Source organism: Budorcas taxicolor, chromosome 5, assembly GCF_023091745.1.
Source record: "Budorcas taxicolor isolate Tak-1 chromosome 5, Takin1.1, whole genome shotgun sequence".
NCBI classification, from domain to species: domain Eukaryota; kingdom Metazoa; phylum Chordata; class Mammalia; order Artiodactyla; family Bovidae; genus Budorcas; species Budorcas taxicolor.
Window position 1 is genome coordinate 121,824,663 of NC_068914.1, and position 25,342 is coordinate 121,850,004.

A 25,342-nucleotide genomic window follows, 5' to 3' on the forward strand; every position below is an offset into this window, starting at 1 on the left:
TAAACTGCTTGGTTTACATCCTTGCCTAAGTTCATAATGTCTTCACTGGGCCAGCATTCTAATGGCACTGCCTCTGGCTCTGAGATATGGTGAACAGTTTTGAATAAAGGGAACAAAGAAAGACAGAAGTTAAAAATTACTCTGAAGTTTTTTAACTTTGTTGACCAGGAATATTGTGATATCGTTAGATAATTATGGAGGAGTGTCTTATCAGGAAAATTAATCAGAACATCCAGTTGAAATAACAAATAGCAGTTAGAAATATAATTTTTAAAAATTTTAATTCAATTTATTTAAACTAAAAAAAGCCAAACAGTTCAGCTATTTCTCCCCAACCCCTACCCCCAGCCTCCACCTCCAAGAACCACCAGTCTGTTTTCTGCATCTATGAACTTTTGTTTAGGTTTTCTGTTTTGTTTTGTTTTCATACTCCACAAATAAGAGAAGTCATATGGTATCTGACTTTCTCTGTCTGACATCTCACTTACCATAATGCTCTCTAGGTCTATCCATGTTGCTGCAAATGACAGGATATAATTCTTTTTTATGGCTGAGTGATATTCTATTGTATATATGCCACATATTTCTTTATACATTTATTCATTGATGGACACTTAGGTTATTTCCATATCTTAATATTGTAAATAAAGTTGCAATGAACATGGTAGTGGAAATACCTTTTCAAATTATTATTTTCATTTTCTTTGTGTCAGTTCAGTTCAGTCAGTCGTGTTTGACTCTGAGACCCCATGGACTGCAGCACACCAGGCTTCCCTGTCCATCACCAACTCCCAGAGCTTGCTCAAACTCATATCCATCGAGACAGTGATGCCATCCAACCATCTCATCCTCTGTCGTCCCCTTCTCCTCCTGATTTCAGTCTTTCCCAGCATCAGGGTCTTTTCCAGCCTGATGGGCTGCCGTATGGGGTCTTACAGAGTTGGACACGACTGAAGCAACTTAGCAGCAGCAGTAGATGGATACACAACTGTGTAGAATCACTAAAACCCACTGTTATGTCAGTTATATCTTAATAAAGCAGTTACTCCACAAATGATCCTTTTTTGCTAAGCTTTTAACTTTTAGAATAAATGACATAAATTTCTGTTAGTGGTAGAGCATCTGATTTCAACATCATAACAGAGTTGAAGAGAAGGAGAGCTAAGAATGTCTAAACTTGTCACCCTTCTTATTCCTTCAGTTCAATTCAGTTGCTCAGTCATGTCTGACTCTTTGCGACCCCATGAATCGCAGTACGCCAGGCCTCCCTGTCCATCACCAACTCCTGGAGTTCACTCAAACTCACGTCCATCAAGTCGGTGATGCCATCCAAGCCATCTCATCCTGTCGTCCCCTTCTCCTCCTGCCCCCAATCCCTTCCAGCATCAGTCTTTTCCAATGAGTCTTATTCCTTGCAGTCTATTAAATTACTAATGAATTACTTAAAATGTAGAAACATAATGATACATAGTTTTGGTAAGTGAGAGTGATATCCATGGAGATGTGTTACCCAGATCACCCTTCAAGGAAGGACTTTCTGCCCACCTTCAGAATCTACCTCTGCTGACTCTGCAGTCATCTCACTTCAAGTCACACTCTTCCAAGAGCAGCCCACATCGATGGCAAGGATATAAAATCCCAGTCAAAACTAGAATTCCTGTTTAAAACCTAGTGTCTCATGCCTTTATTATGCACAGGTATATGGTCTGAATTTTCACTATTAATATCCTCAGATGGAAAAATACCATTTAACTATGCTTTGGAATTTGTGAATATTCATTAGGCCCTATTATGGTCTAAATGTTTTTGTATCATATGTTGCAATCCTACCCATAAAGGTGATGCCTTTAGTAACTGGAGCCTTTGGGAGGTGTTTAAATCATGAGGGTGGAGCTGTTACCAAAAAGTGTGGGGTCTGGCTGCTCACCACCCAAAATCCAGTAAGCAGGCTGGGTTGGTGGAAAGAAACGTTTGCTTTATTTCAGATGCTGGCAACTGGTGGGGAGGTTGAACATATGTCCAAAGGCCAACTCCCCACCCCAAGAAGCAGAGAGTAAGAGCTTTTATACACAGAGTCAGGAGTGGGGGATGCTACACGGAGAAACAGAAGTCATCTCTGACAGTCATCCTCAAATTGGTCATTAGTGGTCTGACCAGTGTCATCTTGGTTGTTTTCAGTTCAGTTCAGTCCAGTCGCTCAGTCATGTCTGACTCTTTGTGACCCCATGGACTGCAGCATGCCAGGCTTCCCTGTCCATCACCAACTCCTGAAGCTTGCTCAAATTCATGTCCATCAAGTCAATGATGCCATCTAATCATCTCATTCTCTGTTGTCCCCTTCTCCTCCTGCCTTCAATCTTTCCCAGCATCAGGGTCTTCTCTAAGAAGTCAATTCTTTACATCAGGTGGTCAAAGTATCAGAGTTTCAGCTTCAGCATCAGTCCTTCCAATGAATATTCAGGACTGATTTCCTTTTGGATAGACTGGTTGGATCTCCTTGTAGCCCAAGGGACTCTCAAGAGTCTTCTCCAGCACCACAGTTCAAAAGCATCAATTCTTTGGCACTCAACTTTCTTTATGGTCCAATTCTCACATCCATACGTGACTCCTGAAAAAACATAGCTTTGAATATATGGACCTTAGTTGGCAAAGTAATATCTCTGCTTTTTAATATGTTGTCTAGGTTTGTCATTGGAGAAGGCAATGGCATCCCACTCCAGTACTGTTGCCTGGAAAATCCCATGGACAGAGGAGCCTGGTAGGTTGCAGTCCATGGGGCTGCTAAGAGTCGGACACGACTGAGCGACTTCACTTTCACTTTTCACTTTCATGCATTGGAGAAGGAAATGGCAACCCACTCCAGCGTTCTTGCCTGGAGAATCCCAGGGACGGGAGAGCCTGGTGGGCTGCCGTCTATGGGGTCGCAGAGTCAGACACGACTGAAGCGACTTAGCAGCAGCAGCAGCAGGTTTGTCTTAGCTTTTCTTCCAAGGAGCAAGTGTCTTTTAATTGGTTTTAATTGGTTGTTTTATGTACGGTTAATCTTCAGTTCCAAAATCCATTTGTTACCGTTTCTTTGAGGCCAGTTCTAGGAACTGTGACAGCTCATTTCATGGGTACAGTCTGGTCATTATGTAGTTAATTTCTTCACCCCTATGTTTTAATATCTGTAAAACAGTTCACAGGATATGGCTCAGAATATTATCTGTAGCCTTGAGAAAGAACTAAAGGTCCTTGACTATGCTTAATGCCTACATTATTATTTGGTCTCTTTTGACTGTTTTTCTTTGTTTTCCACATTTCTCACTTCTCTGATTAAACTTTCTCTTTGACTAAAGTTTTCCACAGACAAAAGGCAGACAGAGGACATGGGGTAGGGGTAAGGATGATAGGGTCCTGCTCCATTTCAAAATCTTACAAATTGGATTAGTGTCTTTACAAAGAAGCTCCAGAGAAATCCCTAGCCCCTTCTACTATAAGAGGACACATAGAGAAGGTGCCAGCTGTGAGTCAGGAAGAGAGCCCTAACTCAACCATGCTGGCACTTTGATCTTAGCCTTCTAGCATCCAGAACTGTGAAAATTAAGGTTCTTTTGTTTAACAGATCTATCCAATCTATGGCATTTTGTTATTGCAATTCAACCAGACAAAGACAGTGTCCTTAAGTGGAGGAAAACTCAGACTTTCACCATGAGGTTTGCTTTCACAACACCAAGAACACAGGATTCTCACGCAAAACTACTTCTGCCAAAGAAGCGTTAACAGTCAAAATTTACAAAGTACCTAAAGAACAAAATAGCATGAAAGAGACTCAACAGAAAATAGGACAATTGACACTTTATTAACTTCGGACAGTAGAATAACTTGAAAGATATTTTAAAACAAATATATTGGAAATGTTCAAAAACAAAGGAACAGTTATTCTTAAGAGATGAATATAGATAAAATAACAGATAAATTTTTAAAAATTCAAAGCCCTAAGAAAGAAAAATGTAGTCATTGAAATAACCACCTAGATTCCCTTGTATCTTTCATAAGAGGTGATAGACTGGACTTTGACCACATCCTGTGTGTTGAAAATACACCTACTGGTTACCTTCCCCCACGCCACACTTTTTCACAGTTAGCTGAATCTGGGGCCCAGTGGTTACTTTTGAGGTCGTTACTGCAGGTTGGCCTTATCCTGCTACTTGGAGTACTACTGATATGTCAGGGGACATTCAACTTTAAGGAATCAGCTTAAAGGAATTGTTTTCTTCCTTTGTGTGCTGTTTCTCAAGGGCCCTCTGTTCCTTATCAGTTCCTGGAAAACAAATGAACAGAGCTGCACGCAGTTCTTAGGACTGAGATCATGAGACAGAGCACATACATGGATTCCCTTCAGTGACCTTTTACTTTAAACTATTCAGTCACGTCCCTATTACTCAGATATGGATTGTCTTTTGGCCCTGTGACGATTGTTATTCACCTGGTTCTGTTTTTGCTCAACTTCATTTTTGCTGCCTAAAGCTTCCTTGTATGGGGATATATAAGCACACTCTGCCACAAATAAAGCACCCTTGTTTCACTCGAGACTTGGGTCCCCTGCGTCCCTCTTTTCGTGGTCTCCAGTCCCCAGGTCCCAGTCTATAAAGACCATGACATTGATAGTTGTTCACTCACTAAGTCATATATCCAACTCTTTGTGGCCCTGTGGACTGTAGCACTCCAGGCTCCTCTGTCCTCCACTATCTCTGACAGTTTGCTCAGTTTCATGTCCATTGAGTCAGTGATGCTATCTAACTACCTCATCCTCTGCCATCCCTTTCTCCTTTGCTTTCAGTATTTCCTTGGATCAGGGTCTTTTCCAATGAGTTGGCTATTGATAATAGTTTTAATTAAGTGCTGTAAGAGACAAATTGAACAGATTAGGTTTTAGCCTCTGTTGGTCAAATTAAAGTAGCTGATAGAGTGGCATACTTCCATGAATATTTGAATTAAGCCAAGAACTTACTGGGGTGGATTGTTGGAAGAGGCAACACCATGGACCTGCACATTCTTGCTGGGTATACCAAGAATGCAGGGCCTTGATTACCTAGGCCATTTCTGAAGGTTGCATTTGTAGTAAACAGCCTTGAGAGATGAAGTATTTTCTCCTTCCAAAAAGAGCAGTCTTGCTTCCAGTTGTTATAAAAATGGTGAACCCCCTCAAACTCAGTGTTTCTGTCTTGTAATACAACCCACTACATGAGTAAACATCTATCTGGACTGACTTTCCTACATTATACTGTAGGACCTGGGGCATGGATAACCAACACAAACATGAAGCTCCAGCTACTATTTTTCTTTTTTTAAATTTATTTATTTTTGACTGAGCTGGGTCTTTGTTGCTGCCCATGGGGTTTCTCTAGTTGCAGTGACCAGGGGTTACTCTGCTCATTGCTGTGGCTTCTCTTGTTATGGAGCACAAGCTCTAGGGTGCACAGGCTCATGGTTGTGAAGTATGGGGTTAAGTTGCTTAGCAGCATGTGGGTTCTTAATTCCTGGACCAGGGTTCGAACCCCAGTCCCCTGCATTGGCAGGCAGATTCTTAACCACGGAAGAATCCTGGGAAATTCCCTGGCTACTGCTCTTATCCTGAGTAATAAAGTCGTTTTTCACTGACCCAGCATTCTTCTGCCAGCATTCATAAAATGATAATAAAGCTAACTCATAAACTGGTAAGTAGGATCAACTCTCAGATTCTGCACAACTCTTGATAGTTATAAAAATCAATTACAAGAGAATTTTTAAGTAAAAAATGAAAGGTAAGGGACTTCCCTGTGGTCCAGTGGTTAAGACTCCATGTTCTTACTGCAAGCGGCATGGGTTCCATCCCTGGTCAGGGAACTAAGATCCCACATGATGCAACTAAGACCCAGCACAGCCAAATAAATAACTATTTTTTAAAAAGTACAAGTATTGCAAACTAAGACTTCTACAGATTTAGTAGAAAGAATAAGAACATAGAAGAATTAAATGATACTAATCAATGAATAATCACATACACAGTGGCTCAGATGGTAAAGAACGTGTCTGCAATACCGGAGGCCTGAGTTCAATCCACGGGTTGGGAAGATCCCCTGGAGAAGGAAATGTATTCTTGCCTGAAAAATCCCATGGACAGAAGAGTCTGGTAGGCTACAGTCCATGGGGTTGCAAAGTGTTGGGCACAACTGAGAGATTAACACTAACACACATAATATATTTATGTGCACATACATGTACATACATGGAGAGAGATATTTAGACACGCATATATAAAACATGGAAAGAGAACATTACAACTCTCAGATAGAAAATGCACATTTTCCAAATATTTATAGAGCACATACAAAATCAGTCATGTATTTGACCACAAAAATAGCTCATAAATTTAAGTAAAAAACATAGCAAAATAGATAAAAGATATGAATAGATTATTTTGAGGAAAGAATATCTAGATGGCCAGCAACTTTATAAAAAGATGTTAAACTTACTAGCAATTAGAGAAATAAGAATTAAATTAGTAATGAGATACTAGTTTTCGCCCATGATATCTGTCAACATTTAAGAGTAAGAAAAATAGTGCTCAGTGAAAAACTAAACAAATCTATGACAAATACCACACACACACATTAGAAATACATCCATAGAACAATCATGTTAAAAGGATACATAAAACAAAAGGATACACATTAGACATTAAAATGATTTCCTAGAGCTGGGGGATGAGATTGGGAAATGGACATAATGAAAATAAATGGAAAAATAAATAAATAAAATGAACAATAACATATATTGCTTAGCAATGTAGAGGAAAAGGAACTCTCCAACACTGCTGATGGAAATATGAAGAAAATAATCTGACAACATATGTTATATCCTAGAAACAGTAGAGTGCTCCTCAATAGGGGATGACTAAGTCATCTACACTATGAAATACAATATTTAGCCACTAAAGGAGAATTAAAACTATACTTGATGCTTTAAAGAATTATTATTAAATGAAAGAGTTTGTAGAAAAGTGAGTATACACTGATGCCATTCTAAGAAACAGTAATCTCTCCCCACCCCCACCCTAACTTTTAAAAGTATGTGTGAGAACATAGATACATGTGTGAGTGAATGTGTGTGTGTGTGTGTGTGTGTGTGTGTACAAGCACAGAGGAAAAATAAGAATATACAAGGAATAGCATGAGGAACTAAACTAATGGAAGGGGGAAGATAGGAGAAAGAAAGGCAGAGGCAACCAAAAGAAGAAAAGAAAAAGAAAAAGACCGCACTAAAAAAATTCAAGTGTGTATATGTGAAAGTATTTGTACGCAGAAACTAAGAAAGATTTGTATTTATTTAACATACAGGTATTTCAGGCCACATATTAATATGAAGCATGTTGGTTGTATGGGTCTTGGTTGTTGCCTGCCTTAATGACTGTGATATATAATACTGGCACTAAGTTTATTATCTCTGATTTGTACTATTTGTGGAATCTTTGTGGTTACAGTTTTGTCTTGGTTCTTATACCTGTACAATTTTTAGGAAAAATAGTGAAAGCAAGTTTGTTGGATATTCCCTAGTTTAATGTTTACTTAGGAATGTCCGTGACTAAAAGCTTGGTAGTAACTGTGTATCTTAGGAATTGGAGAGACTGACTTAAGAAAGATTCTGTGTCATTCAGAATGCATTTTAGTAAGTGATGGATGCTGAGAAAAAGTTGTAGAGGAAAAGGGCAACTTGTTCATAACTGAGGCTTTTGAATCTTACCAAGCTTAAGTTGTAAATATTCATATAAAATGTGCACCCATTTTTTTCTTTCTTGTTTATGAAAGAACTAAGTGCTAACAAATGCATTAAACAAATATTAGGAGTCAATACCTGTATAGTGTAATTTACCATATTGTATTTGTATTTCAGATGCCTTTGGTGCTTCATGAAGAATATTTCTAGATATATCACAGACATTAAGCCTTTGCCACCCAACATAAAAGATAGACTCATCAAAATTATGAGCGTGCAGGGGCAGATAACAGATTCAAACATAAGTGAGGTAAGAAAATATACAACTGTAAAGCAAGCTTATTATATTTTACTGTTGAGCTATGGTTTCAGATTTTTGGAACAATGTTTTATATTACGATGAGTAATTTTAGAATATATTAAAGTTCTTTTTTTCTCCAGATAACCATAATGTCCTTGTGTAATAGCTTCTAAAATAATCTCCCATTGACTTCCCTGGGGGTCCAGAGGTTAAGACTCAATGCTTCCGATGCAGAGGGTGCAGATTTCATTCCTGGTTGGGGAACTAAGATCCCACATGCTGAGCAGCCAAAAAACAAAATAAAAATTAAAAATCTTCTCCCACTGTTCCAGTTATTCCCCTTGTCTTCATGATACCAACATCCATGAACTACCTGTTTTCAAGAAATGTTAAACGCTTTGGTTAAGTATACCTTAATAAATCTGGAAAAAATTAAAATGCAGAGCGAAAAAATGAATGGAAAAAAAAGACCCACAAGAAGAAATATGAATGTTACATTGTGACTCTAGGACACAAACCACACCTACGTGTAACTGTACAGTGTGCAGTACACTTGGATATTTTCTATTTTATTCTAGTATGTCTTATGTCAATTAAAAAATGTTGATCATAGCCTACTAGATTGATTTTATCCATTCAAGGATAACAATCAGTTAAAAATCATTCTTCTAAACTCTTTTCATTCTTCTTCTGGCCACCTCACTCCATCTAACTTATACTTACTCCCTTTCCCTTTATGTATGTTAGTTACTCAGTCATGTCTGACTTTGCGATCCCCATGGACTGCAGCCCACTAGACTCCTCTGTCCATGGGATTCTCCAGGCAAGAATACTGAGTAGGTTGCCATGCCCTTCTCTAGGGGATCTTCCGTATCCAGGGACTGAACCCAGGTCTCCCACATTATAGGCAGATCTTTACCAACTGAGCTTCCTAGGAAGCCCTTTTCCCTAATTAAGCTAAAATTAACAATTCTGTAAGGGAGAATGTATAGTAAAGCTTCTGGCCTGAATAAAAATACCAGCCTTGCCACTCTTTCTGACACTGAACCTCAGTTCTCTTAATTGTAAAATGGGTTTGCAACTATCATCACTCACTGCCTACAGAGATTAAAGACTTGTACCTGCTGAGCAAAGAGGCACATAGCTAGACTCTCTCATGATAGTCAGAAACTACTGGAAGAGGATAAGCACCCCACTACCTTGGTTCTGCTTTCATATCTAATGGGTTCTTATTCTGTACCAACTGTCTCAGTAGAGCTCTGTGTCCCAACAAGACTTTGAGGACACTATAAGCTGCACCCTCAGTTAGAAGTAGACTTGGTTTTTTCTGCTTTTTGTATCTGTCTTCACACAAATGCATTTCTGTATTCTTTGCTATAGTTTTCACCTGCCATTTCTCTGTTATGACCATCAAAACACTGAATATGGAATAAATATTTATGTCTGTAGGAAATTTTAATTTTTCAAAATAATGTATGTATTATAGATTTTACATCCTGAAGTCCAAACTCTAGATCTACGAAGCTGTGATATTTCAGATACTGCTCTCCTGCACCTATGTAACTGCAGAAAACTGAAGAAATTAAATTTAAATTCCTCAAAAGAAAACAGAATTTCCATAACTTCAAAAGGTATGTTTATTAACACTACCAATTACGAACAAATTGGTAGAGAACTATTCACCATAGTTTTGGAGCAGAGAAGGGGAAGATATGTTAAAAGATAGTATGAAGATGTCAGTCAGTCAGTTCAGTCGCTCAGTCGTGTCCAACTCTTTGCTACCCCATGGACTACAGCACTCCAGGCTTCCCTGTCCATCACCAACTCCCAGAGCTTGCTCAAACTCATGTCCATTGAGTCGGTGATGCCATCCAACCATCCCATCCTCAGTCATCCCCTTCTCTTCCCGCCTTCAATCTTTCCCAGCATCAGGGTCTTTTCCAATGAGTCAGTTCTGAGAACCCCATGAACAGTATGAAGGTGTCAAAGAAATAGAAACTATATTTATCAATAAAAATATTCAAAATAAGCTAGAGAATCCTAATTAGAATTCTTGCTTATAATCAGTGCTGAAAGTTAGGAAATACGTTGTCACTATTTAAATTTTAAACATATTTAAAATAAACATGGCTAGATAAATATTTTAAATATTTGCCTAGTATAGTGAAATAAGAAATGACCAGTTCATAACTTTGTTAAGATTTTTTGGTGTAATATTACAACAGAAAGTTAAATCATTAGCAAATATTTACTAGGTTCTCTCCTATCAGCCTGTATAACACATAGTTTTGTAGCTAGAACTGCCTCATTTTGAACTGCACAAAACTTGAAATGTGTATTTTCAAGTTGCCCCATTTTGAGCTGCACAAAACTTGAAACATGTATTTTCCACTCCTGCTAACCTAAGCATGCCTCAAAACAGTTTTAGACAATGACTAATTGACTAAGAAAGAACTAATCTTGCTTGCTTAATTCCAGATACCAACTTCAAGGACATTGGCAGGGAAGCTGAAATAATTTAGACTATAAGCCAAGTCACATAGCAAAATCACCAAACGCCCAGTTCTCTGAAAGCTATAAGGATCTAACACACACTCCTAAGTTGTTTTCACAGGAAGCAGACCAGATGAAAACTGCTGACTGCAAGCATGTAGACCCCAGACCAGTTGAAACCAGAAGACTGGTGATGTTTGAAACTTCACCTTGATTCCAACCAATCTGAGAACTGTGTATGAACTGCTTGTGTACCTTGCAGCCCCCTCCCTCACATATGCTTTAGAACCTTTATCTCCCAACTGGCAACTTGGAGATGCTCTTAAGGACGTCAGTCTACCATCTTCCCAGTTTGCCGGCTTCCTGACTAAAGCAACTTTAAGATTTCCACCAACTCTTGTCTCTTGAGTATTGACCTTCCGAGTGGCAGGAAGCCGAAACTGGGTTTGGTACCGACCTTGTCCAGTTACAGTGTTTTATAACCAGGCAGACTGCATGTATCAGTGTGACTGTTACATGAATTAATGGATTTTTACCATTTTTTAAAAATATAAAATTTTTACTCTTTTCAATATAAGAGGGAGTTATTTGGCTACCTAGGTTTCTGGAAAATTTTGTAGGTAGTTGGCTCTATTTTACAATTAGCTTGGTTAGCAAGTTAGAATATTCATAATATTGCAAGGAAGCATAAGTTTTAAAATGTTTACACAAATACTGACTCTCTAAAAAGAACTTTCATGCTGAACACTAATGAATAAAGTAAGAGTTCTTTCAGTTCAGTTCAGTTCAGTTCAGTCACTCAGTCGCGTCTGACTCTTTGCGACCCCGTGAATCTCAGCAAGACATAGTAAACAATAAAAATGACCTACACACAAATTTACCATCTTCCATTTTGTGTATTTTGCCCATAAAGGTGTCTTTTAACAGTGCTATAATGTTTGTCCATGACTGAAGGGCCCAGGATTCCTTCAGTACTCTTTTTATTTATATGGCACATCATCACATACCTGTCACCAAAGAGCTTTTACATCAGTTTAATTGGATTTAAGGGCCTCTCTTTTCTTGACCCTCGGTAAAATTTAAGATTCATCCAGGCTAACAGAAGGAGCATGGTGGTAGGAAAGGGTAGAATCAAAGAGGGAGGGGAAAACACAGAAACATGGGTATGATTTCTAAGGATAAGCATGAAAGCTATTACTTAAGACATTTGTGGCATTTAACTTTTGATTTCTTTTCAGAGTCTACAAGAAAATTAACTTTATTACTTTAAAACTTTTAACAAAAGGAGATTCATTACTATTTAATTACCTAATTTGGTTCTGAATGATATTTGGTCATTTCTTAAAAGCAAATCTAATCATAAAAACGCATGTCATTAATTGCAGATATTCTGAAGACTGTACTACAGAGAATATAGAGAATTCTTGAAACATTCTAAAAGAGTTTTAAATAATGACAGCATCACTGGAAAAATAGTATGTTCCCCATATGAACTACTTCGGAAAAGGCTAATTGGGTGTATCAGTACTGGTGATTACTAAAATAAAAATCAGTCACATTTCTCATATATAAACATCTATGGCTCATTGATATGGAATTATATTTTCCCTCAGGAATAAAAGCTGTGGCTTCATCTTGTTCTTACCTGCATGAAGCTTCTTTGAAAAGATGCTGCAATCTCACTGATGAAGGAGTCCTTGCTCTTGCACTCAATTGCCGGCTGTTAAAGATCATTGATTTAGGAGGCTGCTTAGGTATTACTGATGTGTCCTTGCAGGCATTAGGAGAAAACTGCGCATTTTTGCAGTGTGTTGATTTTTCAGCTACTCAGGTAAATGAAATAAAACTTGAAATGTAGAGACTGTATGTATTTACTTGCCCAGTATATTTCCATAACTCATCAGAACACAATTTTTTTGTTGTTGCTGAAATCATTGACTTCATATTTTGATAGTTAAATAATTGCAATATAATTTGGCACCCTCTCCTCAATTGTTTTAAGTAAGGGTAGAAGGTATGTGGTGGCTAAAACACATGTTTGCTAAATGGGAGGAAATAAAACAATATCTAAATAATAATTTTTAGAAAAATATGCTTCCATCATTTCCATTTATGTGCTGTGTTCTTTTTCCCTTTGCTTAGGTATCTGACCATGGTGTGGTTGCGCTTGTTAGTGGACCTTGTGCCAAGAAATTAGAGGTAATTTAAAAATATCTATAAAGATGATGATAACTGAATTTATATAATCCTCAGAAATTCTTTATTAAACCTAGAAGACAACCAGTGCCTTATTCTCAATTAGGTATTTCCAAGGACTTTTTCCCCCTCCACCTCTTTATTCCAGAGTGAAAAAAAAACTGGTAAAGTTAGGAGATAAAGTATGCTTTATAAAAACCCATTTTACTTCCAATAAATGTTCTTATTTTCCAGAGGTTTTAACTTCTAGTACATTTAAGGATAGTCTTACTATGGATAAAGATAATGAAAGTTTATCAATGTAAAATGGCATCCTTTAGAATTTTCATGTCTGACTGATATTTTTACCAGGACTACTTATGCTCCTGCCAGTGTATTTTTCTTGACATCATATTTATTCTCTCTTGATCATCTTTTTCTGAATCTATGAAGGCATCCAGAGTATACCACTGTGGCATAAAGATTATTTTGAGCTGAAGATGTTTAAGAAACCACAGAGGTTAAAAAAAAGACTGTCTGAACCGCCTCCCATCCCCCTTCTCTGCCTAAAAGCAGACGCTTCCAAAAGAATTCAAATGCCTCAAATCCTTTTTAAGGGAGATTTTCAGATGAGAAATTGCATTAAACAGGCATTGTCAAAAGATTATCATAACTCCCATCTATTTTCCTAAAGGTCCATTTTGTCTTCCCTAAAAGTCATTTGTATGACTGTTAAGTATCCTTTCTCCTCCTCCTCTTCCCCTATTAAGATGGTATATAAACTAAATTCTAGCCATTTCTTTGAACCACGACCTTTGTGAGCTTGTGAATAAATTTTGCCTTTCCTCTTGTTAATCTTATTGTCAGTTTAATTTAAAGGCTTCCAAAGACAAATATAAGCAGATAGAGAAAAGGTTTTTCCTCCCCCAGAAGCCACATTGTGCAGCTGTTTAAAAAGATCTTAGTGTTCCTCCTTTGTATTCAATGACAGATGTGGCACCTATAACCTTTTTCTAAATATTAAGAAGTCTTTTGTCCCAAGATTTTTATTTTTTTCCTTTCCCAGTTTACAGTGTTTTAGTTTGTTTTTACTCTTAATTAAAAGCTGTGCTTTTCAACAAAAAGTCACATCAAATCCTTTTTGGAAGTAAGCAGCCTGTAAATGAATTATACATGTTAGTAACCACTATTAGAATGGTGATACCATGTTTTTGCCAAAATATTTCTGCTTGATTTATTGCCCAAAGAATTTTTTTTTGTGATGTTTATATATCTGCATCCTGCTTATATGTATATATATGTGTTTGCATATATAAAATAGCATATATATTTTTATGAATTTTTTCATTAAGAAATTTTGTTTTTAATGAAGTTTCAAATTCCAAATTGCATTCTAACTGTAGGTGCAATAAACTGCCAAAACTTTTACTGTTTTAAATACAAACATTTGTTGAGCACTTAATATGCTATCCTCCATGCTCCTGCCTTATATTCATTAGGTTATTTTATTTTTACAGCATTATCCTATAATCACCATCAATTTTATCAAAGCTATCCAACATTTAACCTAGTTTATCACTTCCTAATAAAACCACCAGGAAATTAGTTGTTGTGCAGTGGTAGGGAATATACCTACATATTTACTTTAGCTTTATGAAATAAAGAGTACCTAGGCAGACTGAGGAAAAAATCCAACCACCAGTGCACTGGTCATTGTAATGTTATTGAATTTGTCATTTTTTCAGTTTTCCAAAGCTTATTTCTGTAAGTATCAAAATATTTTAATGAAAATCTTTCTAAAATTTGTTAGAACTTAATTCCTTCCTTAAACAAAGGAACATATTTTAACATTTGACTCATTGCATCTTTGTGACCACAATTTCTGACAAATAGAAATGCAAACACCTTCATTTTTTTTAACTGATTCTTCTCTTTTGGGTAATATATATACCTACATTTTCAGATACCCCATTTTTAACCTGTTGCTTTTAATTTGTTCAGTTCCTGAGAGTTAGGGGCTTCCCTCATAGCTCAAGTGGTAAAGAATCCACCTGCAATGCAGGAGACCTAGGTTCAATTCTTGGGTCAGGAAGATCCCCTGGAGAAGCAATAGGCACCCACTCCAATATTCTTGGGCTTCTCTTGTGGCTCAGCTGGTTAAGAATCCACCTGCAATGCCGGAGACCTGGGTTTGGTCCCTGGGTTAGAAAGATCCCCTAGAGAAGGAAAAGGTTACCCACTCCAGCATTCTGGCCTGGAGAATTCCACGGACTGCATAGTCCATGGGGTCTCAAAATGTTGAACACGACTGAGTGACTTTCACTTTCATTTTCTGGGAAGTTAAATATCAAGGTTGCTAAATAGTTTATAATTTGAAAATATATTTGATTAAAAGTCTAAAAACCTCTCCTAAAGATTGCCATTTAGTAAAAACATATGTTACAGCATTTATGGGCTTTCCTGGTGGATCAGATGACAAAGAATCTGCCTGCAATGTGGGAGACCTGGGTTTGATCCCTGGGTTGGGAGGATCCCCAGGCAAAGGAAACGGCTACCCACTCCAGTATTCTTTCCTGGAGAATTCCATGGACAGAGGAGCCTGGCAGTCTACAGCCCATGGTGTCGCAAACAGTTGGACACAACTAAGCACCTTTCACACACACACAGCATTAATTGAATGTCAGTATTGACTCTGAAATCTTTATTGGTCTGAGTTCTCAGTGAGAGCAGATCATTTTGTTCATCACTCGGTCATCATTCTATACCTAGGTTTTACTACAGTTCCAGTCACACAGTAGTACCTCAATAAATGCTGTCATATTTTAAACTTTATATCACAGTCATTTTATAGCTTTCTACAATCTTAATGGTTAAACTTTAATTTGCTGTGAAAGAGTTATTCATTTATTAAACAAATATTTATTGAGTATCTGCTAAGTTCTAGGCACTGTCATATCAGAGAACAAAATCTGTCCTTGTTATGTATCACTTTTCCTTAATGGTTTTTCTGATGTTGGTACTTCAGCTTATTTACAGCTTTTATCTATTGGAAATAATCATGTGTTGGGACATATCACTTTTTCTTCCTTTACTATAATTAAGTCCCTAAAACAACACAAGTGGATCAATTCTACGTCATTGTCTGTTGTTCTTCAGTCTCTTAAGTCATGTCCCATTCTTTGTGACCCCATACCATAGCACAGCAGGCTCCTCTGTCCTCCACCACCTCCTACAGTTTGTTCAGATTCATGTCCATTCTGCTTTATTGACTATGCCAAAGCCTTTGACTGTGTGGATCACAATAAGCTATGGAAAATTCTGAAAGAGATGGGAATACCAGACCACCTGACCTGCCTCTTGAGAAATCTGTATGCAGGTCAGGAAGCAGCAGTTAGAACTGGACATGGAACAACAGACTGGTTCCAAATAGGAAAAGGAGTACGTCAAGGCTGTATATTGTCACTGCTTATTTAACTTCTATGCAGAGTACGTTAAGAGAAATGCTGGACTGGAAGAAACACAAGCTGGAATCAAGATTGCTGGGAGAAATATCAATAACCTCAGATATGCAGATGACACCACTCTTATGGCAGAAAGTGAAGAGGAGCTAAAAAGCCTCTTGATGAAAGTGAAAGAGGAGAGTGAAAAAGTTGGCTTAAAGCTCAACATTCAGAAAACGAAGATCATGGCATCTGGTCCCATCACTTCATGGCAAATAGATGGGGAAATAGTGGAAACAGTGAGAGACTTTATTTTTTTGGGCTCCAGAATCACTGCAGATGGTGACTGCAGCCATGAAATTAAAAGACACTTACTCCTTGGAAGAAAAGTTATGACCAACCTAGATAGTATATTCAAAAGCAGAGACATTACTTTGCCGACTAAGGTCCGTCTAGTCAAGGCTATTGTTTTTCCTGTGGTCATGTATGGATGTGAGAGTTGGACTGTGAAGAAGGCTGAGCGCCGAAGAATTGATCCTTTTGAACTGTGGTGTTGGAGAAGACTCTTGAGAGTCCCCTGGACTGCAAGGAGATCCAACCAGTCCATTCTGAAGGAGATCAACCCTGGGATTTTTTTGCAAGGAATGATGCTACAGCTGAAGCTCCAGTACTTTGGCCACCTCATGTGAAGAGTTAACTCATTGGAAAAAACTCTGATGCTGGGAGGGATTGGGGGCAGGAGGAGAAGGGGACGACCGAGGATGAGATGGCTGGATGGCATCACAGACTCGATGGACATGAGTCTGAGTGAACTCCGGGAGATGGTGATGGACAGGGAGGCCTGGCGTGCTGCGATTCATGGGGTCACAAAGAGTCGGACACAACTGAGCGACTGAACTGAACTGAACTGGGTTGGTGATGCTATCTAACCATCTTGTCCTCTGCTAGCCCCTTCTCCTTTTGCCTTCAGTCTTTCCCAGCACCAAAGTCTTTTCCAATGAGTCAACTCTTCATATCAGGTGGCCAAAGTACTGGGGCTTCAGCTTCAGCATTTGTCCTTCCAAAGAATATTCAGGGTTGATTTCCTTTAGGAACGGCTGGTTTGATCTTGCATTTCAAGGGACTGTCACGAGTCTTCTCCAACACCACAATTTGAAAGCATCGATTCTTCAGCACTCAGCCTTTCTTGTGAGGACAGAGAAGCCTGGTGTGCTACAGAATGGGGTCGCAAAGTGTTGGCCACGACTTAGCAACTGAACAACAATAACATACAATGAGAACAACAGATGGAAGGAACAGTGTTCAGCTCAGGTTTCATTTAAAGTATATTAAGGGCTTCCCTGGTGGCTCAGAGGTTAAAGCATCTGCCTCCAATGCGGGAGACCTGGATTCGATCCCTGGGTCAGGAAGATCCCTTGGAGAAGGGAATGGCAACCCACTCCAGTATTCTTGCCTGGAGAATCCCATGGACAGAGAAGCCTGGTAGGCTACAGTCCACAGGGTCGCAAAGAGTCGGACACAACTGAGTGACTTCACTTTCACTTTCACTTGACAGGCATTTAAAAAAAGAAAATATTCAATTCTGGCAAATGCAGGTCCTAGCAAAAATTTCAAATTCACAATATAAACTTCATGGGAAACAATATAGCAATGTGAATTTAGGACCTTTTAAAAAACTCTCACATCTATACATGACTACTGGAAAAACCATAGCTTTGACTATAAGAACCTTTGTCAGCAAAGTGAAGTCTCTGCTTTTTAATATACTTACTGTCTAGGTTTGTCATCCCTTTCCTTCCAAGCAGCAAGCATCTTTTCATTACATGGCTGCAGTCACCATTCACCAAAATTCAGTGATTTTGGAGCCCAAGAAAATATAACCTGTCACTTCTCCCATTTTTTGCCTCCTGTCACTGCTTCCACTTTTTGCCATTAAGTGATGGCACCAAATGCCATGATCTTGTGTTTTTTGAATGTTGAGTTTCAAGGCAGCTTTTTCACTTTCCTCTTTGACCTTCATCAAGAGGCTCTTCAGTTCCTCTTCACTTTCTGCCATTAGAGTGTTATCATCTGCATATCTGAGGTTGTTGATATTTCTCCCAGCAGTCTTGTATTCCAGCTTGTGCTTCATCTAGCCTGGCACTTTGCATAATGTACCCTGCATATAAGTGAAATAAGCAAGGTGACAATATACAGCCTTGTTGCACTCCTTTCCTAATTTGGACGAACCCATTATTCCATGTCTGTTTCTAACTATTGTTTCTGGCCTGCACACAGGTTTCTCAGGATACAGGTAAGGTGGTCTGCTACTCTCATCTCTTTAATATTTTTCCACAGTTTGTTGTGATCCACACAGTCAAAGGCTTTAGCACAGTTGATGAGGCAGAAGTAGATTTTTTTTGGAACTCCCTTGCCTTCCCCATGAGCCAAAGAATGTTGCCAATTTGATCTCTGGTTCCTCTGCCTTTTCTAAACCCAGCCTGTACATCTGAAGTTTCTTTGTTCACGTACTGCTGAAGCCTAGCTTGAAGAATTTTGAACACTGCCTTGATAGTATGTGAAATGAGTACAATTGTATGGTAGTTGGAATATTCTTTAGCATTGCCCTTCTGTGGGATTGAAATGAAAACTGAACTTTTCCAGGCCTGTGGCCACTACTGAGTTTTCCAAATTTGCTGGCATATTGAGTGCAGCACTTTCACAGCATCATCTTTTAGACTTTGAAATAGCTCAGCTAGAATTCCATCACTTCAACTTGCTTTGTTCATAATATGCTTCCTAAGGCCCACTTGACTTCTCACTCCAGGATGTCCAACACTAGGTGAGTGACCGCACCATCATTGTTATCTGGGTTATTAAGGCCTTTCTTGTATAGTTCTGTGTATTTTTGCACCTCTTCTTAATATCTTCTGCTTCTGTTAGGTCCTTACCATTTCTGTCCTTTATCATGCCCATCCTTGACTGAAATGTTCCCTTGATATCTCCCGTTTTCTTGAAGCGATCTCTAGCCTTTCTCATTCCATTGTGTTCCTCTGTTTCTCTGTATTGTTCATTTAAGAAAGCTTTCTTATCTCTCTTTGCTATTCTCTGGAACTCTGCATCCAGTGCATGTATCTTCTCCCTTGCCTTTTGTTCCTCTTCTGTCCTCAGCTATTTGTAAAGCCTCTTCAAATAACCACTTTGCCTTCTTGCATTTCTTTTTCTTTGGGATGGATTTTGGTCACTGCCTCCTGTACAATGTTATAAACCTCATTTAATAATAATCTCATATAAATGTCCATAGTTCCTGAGGCACTCTATCAGATCTAATCTCTTGAATCTATTCATCACCTCTACAGTATAACCATAAGGTATTTTATTTAGGTCATACCTGAACGGCCTAGTTGATTTCTGTTTCTTTCAGTTTAAGCCTGAATTTTGCAATAAGGAGCTCATGATCTGAGCCACACTCAGCTCTGGCTCTAGGTATAGAGCTTCTCCATCCTCAGCTTAAAGAATATAATCAGTCTGACTTTGGTATTGACCATCTGGTTATGTCCATGTATAGAGTCATCTCTTGTGTTTTTGGAAAAGGGTGTTTGCTATGACCAGTGTGTTCTCTTGACAAAACTCTGCTAGCCTTTGCCCTACTTTATTTGGTACACCAAGGCCAAACTTGCCTGTTATTCCTGGAATCTCTTGACTTATCTACTTTTGTATTCCAATCCCCAAGGATGAAAAGGACATCTTTTTTGGTGTTAGCTCCAGAAGGTGTTGTAGGTCTTCATAAAATCGGTCAGCTTCAGTTTCTTCAGCATGTGTTTGGGCATAGACTTGGATTACTCTGATGTTGAATGGTTTGCCTTGGAAATGAACCAAGATCTTCCTGTCATTTTTGAGGACGCACGCAAGTACTGCATTGTGGACACTTTTATTGACTGTGAGAGCTACTCTACTTCTAAGGGAGTCTTGCCCACAGTAGTAGACATTACAGTTATCTGAATTAAATTTGCCCATTCCCATCCATTTTAGTTCACTGATTCCTGTCAATGTTCACTCTTGCCATCTCCTTCGTGTCCACATCTAATTTACCTTGATTCATGGACTTTACATTCCAGGTTCTTACGCAACATTGTTTTTTACATCATCAGACTTTATTTTCACCACCAGATACTTCAACCACAGGTGAGTGTTGTTCTCCCGTTGACCCAGCCACTTCATTCTTTCTGGAGCTATTCGTAACTGCCCTCCACTCTTCCCCAGTAGCATACTGGACACCTTCCTACCTAGGGGGGACTCATCTTCTGGTGTCATATCTTTTTGCCTTTTCATACTGTCCATTGGGTTCTCCAGGCAAGAATATTGGAGTGAGTTGCCAACCCCTCCTCCTGTGGACCACGTTTTGTCAGAACTCTTCAGTATGACCCGTCTGTCTTGGGTGGCCCTGCATGGCATGGCTCATAGATTCAGTGAGTTATGCAAGCCCCTGCCCCACAACAAGGCTGTGATCCATGAAGGAGTTTATTGTCTGTCACCTTGCCAATTCATATCATAGGATGCCTTTTCCATGTAGAATATGATGCTTTCTCCTCAGTTTTCAAGAATTTTCAATATATTCAAGTTTCCTTTATTTTAAGACATGATTAATTATAATATGTACACCAACATAATATCAGCTTTTCAATAGGAAAGAAAAACTACTACCATAAGTATACATATCAATTATTAGTTGAATCTTACTTTCAGAATTGTTAAAAAGTTCTTGATGTTGGCAAATATACATAAAATTTACTATTTTAACCATTTTTAGGGTACAATTCAGTGGATTTAAGTACATTCACATCATTGTGCAGCAAATAGATATTCTTTACCCTTTAAACAATAACTCCCCATTATCCTTTCCCCCAGCCTCTGACAACCTCTGTTCTATCTTCTGTCTTTATGAATTTACCATTATAGTGACATTTTTAAAAACCATTCATCCACTGATATGGTTCCACCTTTTGCCTTCTGTGAATATCTCTACTATGAACATAGCTGTATAGACATCTATTTACATCCCTGCATGCAGTTCTTTGGAGTATATCCCTAGAAGTGAAATAGCTAGATAATATTCTAATTCTATATATAATTTTTTGAGGAACTGCCATACTGTTTCCATAGCAACCATACCCTTTTACGTTTTCACTAGCAATGAGAAAGTATTTCAAATTAGAACATTAAACAAAAGATAGATAATATTTCAAATATATGAAAAGGTATGGAAATTTTTATAACAGAGACCTGTGAGCCAAGCACTTGAATTGTCTGCATTTATTCCAGCCAGTTATATTTTTAAAAAAGTATTAAATGTGATATCTAAAGCTCCCTCCCCTCATTTATTCCCCTTCTTCTGTCAGAGGTAACCACTCTTCTGAAGATGCCTGTATATCTTTCCTTCCATGTTTGACTATTTCATCTGGTCTTTCTACATATGTGTGTGTATATCTGTGACTGTTGTTGTTCAGTTACTCAGTTAAATCTGACCCTGCAATCCCATGGGACTGCAGCACGCCAGGCTTCCCTGTCCTTCACCATCTCCCAGAACTTGATCAAACTCATGTCCATTGAGTCAGTGATGCCATCCAACCATCTCATCCTTTGTTGTTCCCTTCTCCTCCTGCCCTCAATCTTTCCCAGCATCAGGGTCTTATCTAACGAGTCAGCCCTTCACATCTGGTGGCCAAAGTATTGGAGTTTCAGCTTCAACATAAGTCCTTCTAATGAATATTCAGGACTGATTCCCTTTAGAATCAACTGGTTTGATCTCCTTGCAGTCCAAGGGACTCTCAAGAGTCTTCTCCAACACCATAGTTCAAAAGCATCAATTCTTTGGCGTTCAGCCTTCTTTATGCTCCACCTCTCACATCCATACGTGACTACTGGAAAAACCATAGCTTTGACTATACAGACCTTTGTTGGCAAAGTAATGTATCTGGTCTTTAATATGCTGTTTCAGTTTGTCATAGTTTTTCTTCCAAGGAGCAAGTGTCCTTTAATTTTGTGGCTGCAGTCACCATCTGCAGTGATTTTGGAGCCCAAGAAAATAAAGTCTCTCACTTTTTCTGTTGTTTCCCCATCTACTTGCCATAAAGTGATGGGACCGGATGCCATGATCTTCTTTTTTGAATGTTGAGGTTTAAGCCAGCTTTTTAACTCTCCTCTTTCACCTTCATTACGAGGCTTTTTAGTTCCTCTTTGCTTTCTGCCCTAAAGGTAGTGTCATCTGCATATCTGAGGTTATTAATATTTCTCCCAGCAATCTTGATTTCAGCTTGTGCTTCATCATTTGTGATCAGTTCAGTCGCTCAGTCGTGTCCAACTCTTTGCGACCTGCTGGACTGCAGCACGCCAGGCCTCCCTGTCCATCACCAACTCCCGGAATTTATTCAGACTCATGTCCATTGAGACGGTGATACCATCCAACCATCTCATCTCTGTCATCCCCTTCTCCACTGCCTTCATTGTGATATATTCATAAACAATACATTATATTATGTGTTTTTCAGTTCAGTTCAGTCACTCAGTCATGTCTGACTTTTTGTGACCCCATGGACTGCAGCACACCAGGCCTCCCTGACCATCACCAACTCCTGGAGTTTACTCAAACTCATGTCCATTGAGTCGGTGATGCCATCCAACCATCTCATCCTCTGTCGTCCCCTTCTCCTGCCTTCAATCTTTTCCAGCATCAGGGTCTTTTCAAATGAGTCATGTGTTTTTAAATAGTGCATAATAGTTTCATATCATATGTGTTGTTTTACAATTTGATTTTTTATTCAAAATCATGTTTTAAAATTTTTTTCAAGCTTTATTGGAGTTTTATTTACATAGAATAAAATTCACGTATTTTAAGTGTACAGTTTGATGAATGTTAGTAATTGTTTTACAATCTTATAACCACTACCACAATTAGGTACAGAATATTTCCATCACCCCAGGAGGTTTTCTCCCATCTCTTTTCAGTCAATGCTCTGCTGTAGCCTTCCCCCAAGCAACCACTCATTTGTCAATATAGTTTTGCTTTTTCTATAATATTTTATATGAATGAAATCATGCAGTATATCATCTTTTGGCTTTTTACTATTTTCTTTACTTCTTTCATTTGGCATAATATTTTTGAGATTCATCCATGTTGTTAAACATGTTAATATTTCATCCCTTTTTTTGGCCGAGTAGTATTCCATAGTCTGGGTATAACACAGCATGCTCATATATTCACCTTTTGGTTGTTCCAATTTTAGACTATTATAAATACTGCTGTGGACATTTGCATACAAGTCTTTGTGTAGACATATGATTTCATTTTGGGGGGTAATGACTAGAATGGAACTGCTGTGTCATACAGTAAGTACATGTTTAGCTTTATAAAATGCTACAACACTGTTTTGCAAAGTGTCTGAACTAACATTATGTTTAAGATTTATGTCTATTATACAAGTAAATATTTTTCTTTGTAACTGTTTTATCTTATTACAATATATTAATGAACCACCATTTACTTACCCAATCTCCATTTATCTACTATTACAAGTAATATTTCGGTTGACATATTTATAAGTTGTTTCCTTACACACATGTACAAGCATTTCTCTATATATAGTGGACATCTGCTGTTCGAATTAATTGCTGGGTTCTGGAGGATACTTATTGTCTTTTTTAATAGATACTGCCAAATTGCCTTATAAAGTGGTTGGGCATTTAACTTTTAAAGCTGCTATACCTTCCAAATTACTATAGACTTTCATTGGTCCTTCCTATAGTTTTTCGTAGGTATTGAGGGTTTTGTTATCAGAGTACAGTATTTCCCAAGCATTTCACACTGTTCTTATTGTCCTGTTTTTTCTTTTGATTATACTTTCTTTATTTTTAAACAGGAGATTCATATGGGGCATTGTGTGAATCTGACTGATGAGGCTGTAGAAGCTGTCCTTACTTGCTGTCCTCAGATATGTATATTACTCTTCCATGGATGCCCTCTAATAACAGGTTAGTATAAGGCTGTGTGTGTGTGTATGTTAGTTGAGCAATCATGTCTGACTCTTTGCGACCCCATGGACTGTCTGTGGAATTCTCCAGGCAAGAATACTGGAGTGGGTTGCCATTCCCTTCTCCAGGTGTGTGTGTGGGCTAAATTGCTTCAGTTGTGTCTGACTCTTTGCAACCCTATGGACTGTAGCTTGTCAGGGTCCTCTGTCCATTTGGATTCTCCAGGCCAGAATACTGGAGTGGGTTGCCATGCCCTCCTCCAGGGGATCTTCCCAACCCAGGGATCGAACTCGTGTCTCGTGAAGTTCCTGCATTGCAGGTGGATTCTTAACTACTGAGCCACCAGGGAAGCCCCTCCTTCTTCAGGGGATCTTCCCAACCCAGGGATTGAACCCAGATCTCCTGCATTGCAGGCAGATTCTTTATACCATCTGATCCACCAGGGTAAGTATGAGGCTGCTTGGGTTCAAATCTTGGTTTCATCTTTTAATAACTGTGTAACTTGAGTAAATTACTTAACCCATTCCATTATTCAGTTTCCTCATCTGAAGGTGAGTATAATCACAGTACCTACCTTATAAACTTGATCACGACAACACATTTTTTGGTGCCTAGCACATACTGAGGGCTCAGTAAATGTTAATCGTGATGATGATGGTGATGGTGATGGTGGTGATGGCCAAGGCTCAATAAATGCTAACTGTGCTGATAAGAATGATGGTGGCAGTAGTAGTGGTCATGATATTAAACATGATGCCTTATGTAGTCATTCATATTATTACATCTATCAAATATGCTAAATGACCTGTTAACTGTAATCACACCAAGCTGTAGCCATTGAGATTCAGAATCATTTGGCTAACGTGGCACTACACTTAATTAGTCACAGCCTTTGGCTTGTATAAGAGCCATGACACCTCTTTCACATTATTCCTACACATGGGTCCCTACCACAATATAACCTGGTTCTCACTTGTAAGTCAGTACTTAATGCCCTGCCCTTCCAGCTTATTTTCCTAATTATAGTTTAATAGTTAACTGTCCTTTTGACAACTTCCACTTTTTCTGTTTGAACTGCCAATCTAAACTAAGCCTGTAATGGGTTATATTTGGTTATCGAAGACATCTGTAATGAAGATTAAAATCTTATTTTAGGTAGACATTTTTCAGAACGCTAACGCCAAAACTT

General features: G+C 38.5%; 1 protein-coding gene across 2 annotated transcripts in view; it reads left to right on the forward strand.

The window, feature by feature from the left end:
* Positions 1-25,342, forward strand: part of AMN1 (antagonist of mitotic exit network 1 homolog) — a 77,036-nt gene that overhangs the window by 28,638 nt on the left and 23,056 nt on the right. For both annotated transcript variants that reach the window (XM_052640728.1, XM_052640727.1), the window contains exons 2-6: positions 7,915-8,047; positions 9,525-9,669; positions 12,145-12,362; positions 12,674-12,730; positions 24,042-24,153. In XM_052640728.1, coding sequence (XP_052496688.1) covers positions 7,931-8,047; positions 9,525-9,669; positions 12,145-12,362; positions 12,674-12,730; positions 24,042-24,153 — 649 coding nt within the window. In that variant the 5' untranslated portion in view covers positions 7,915-7,930. The remainder of the gene's footprint in view (positions 1-7,914; positions 8,048-9,524; positions 9,670-12,144; positions 12,363-12,673; positions 12,731-24,041; positions 24,154-25,342) is intronic.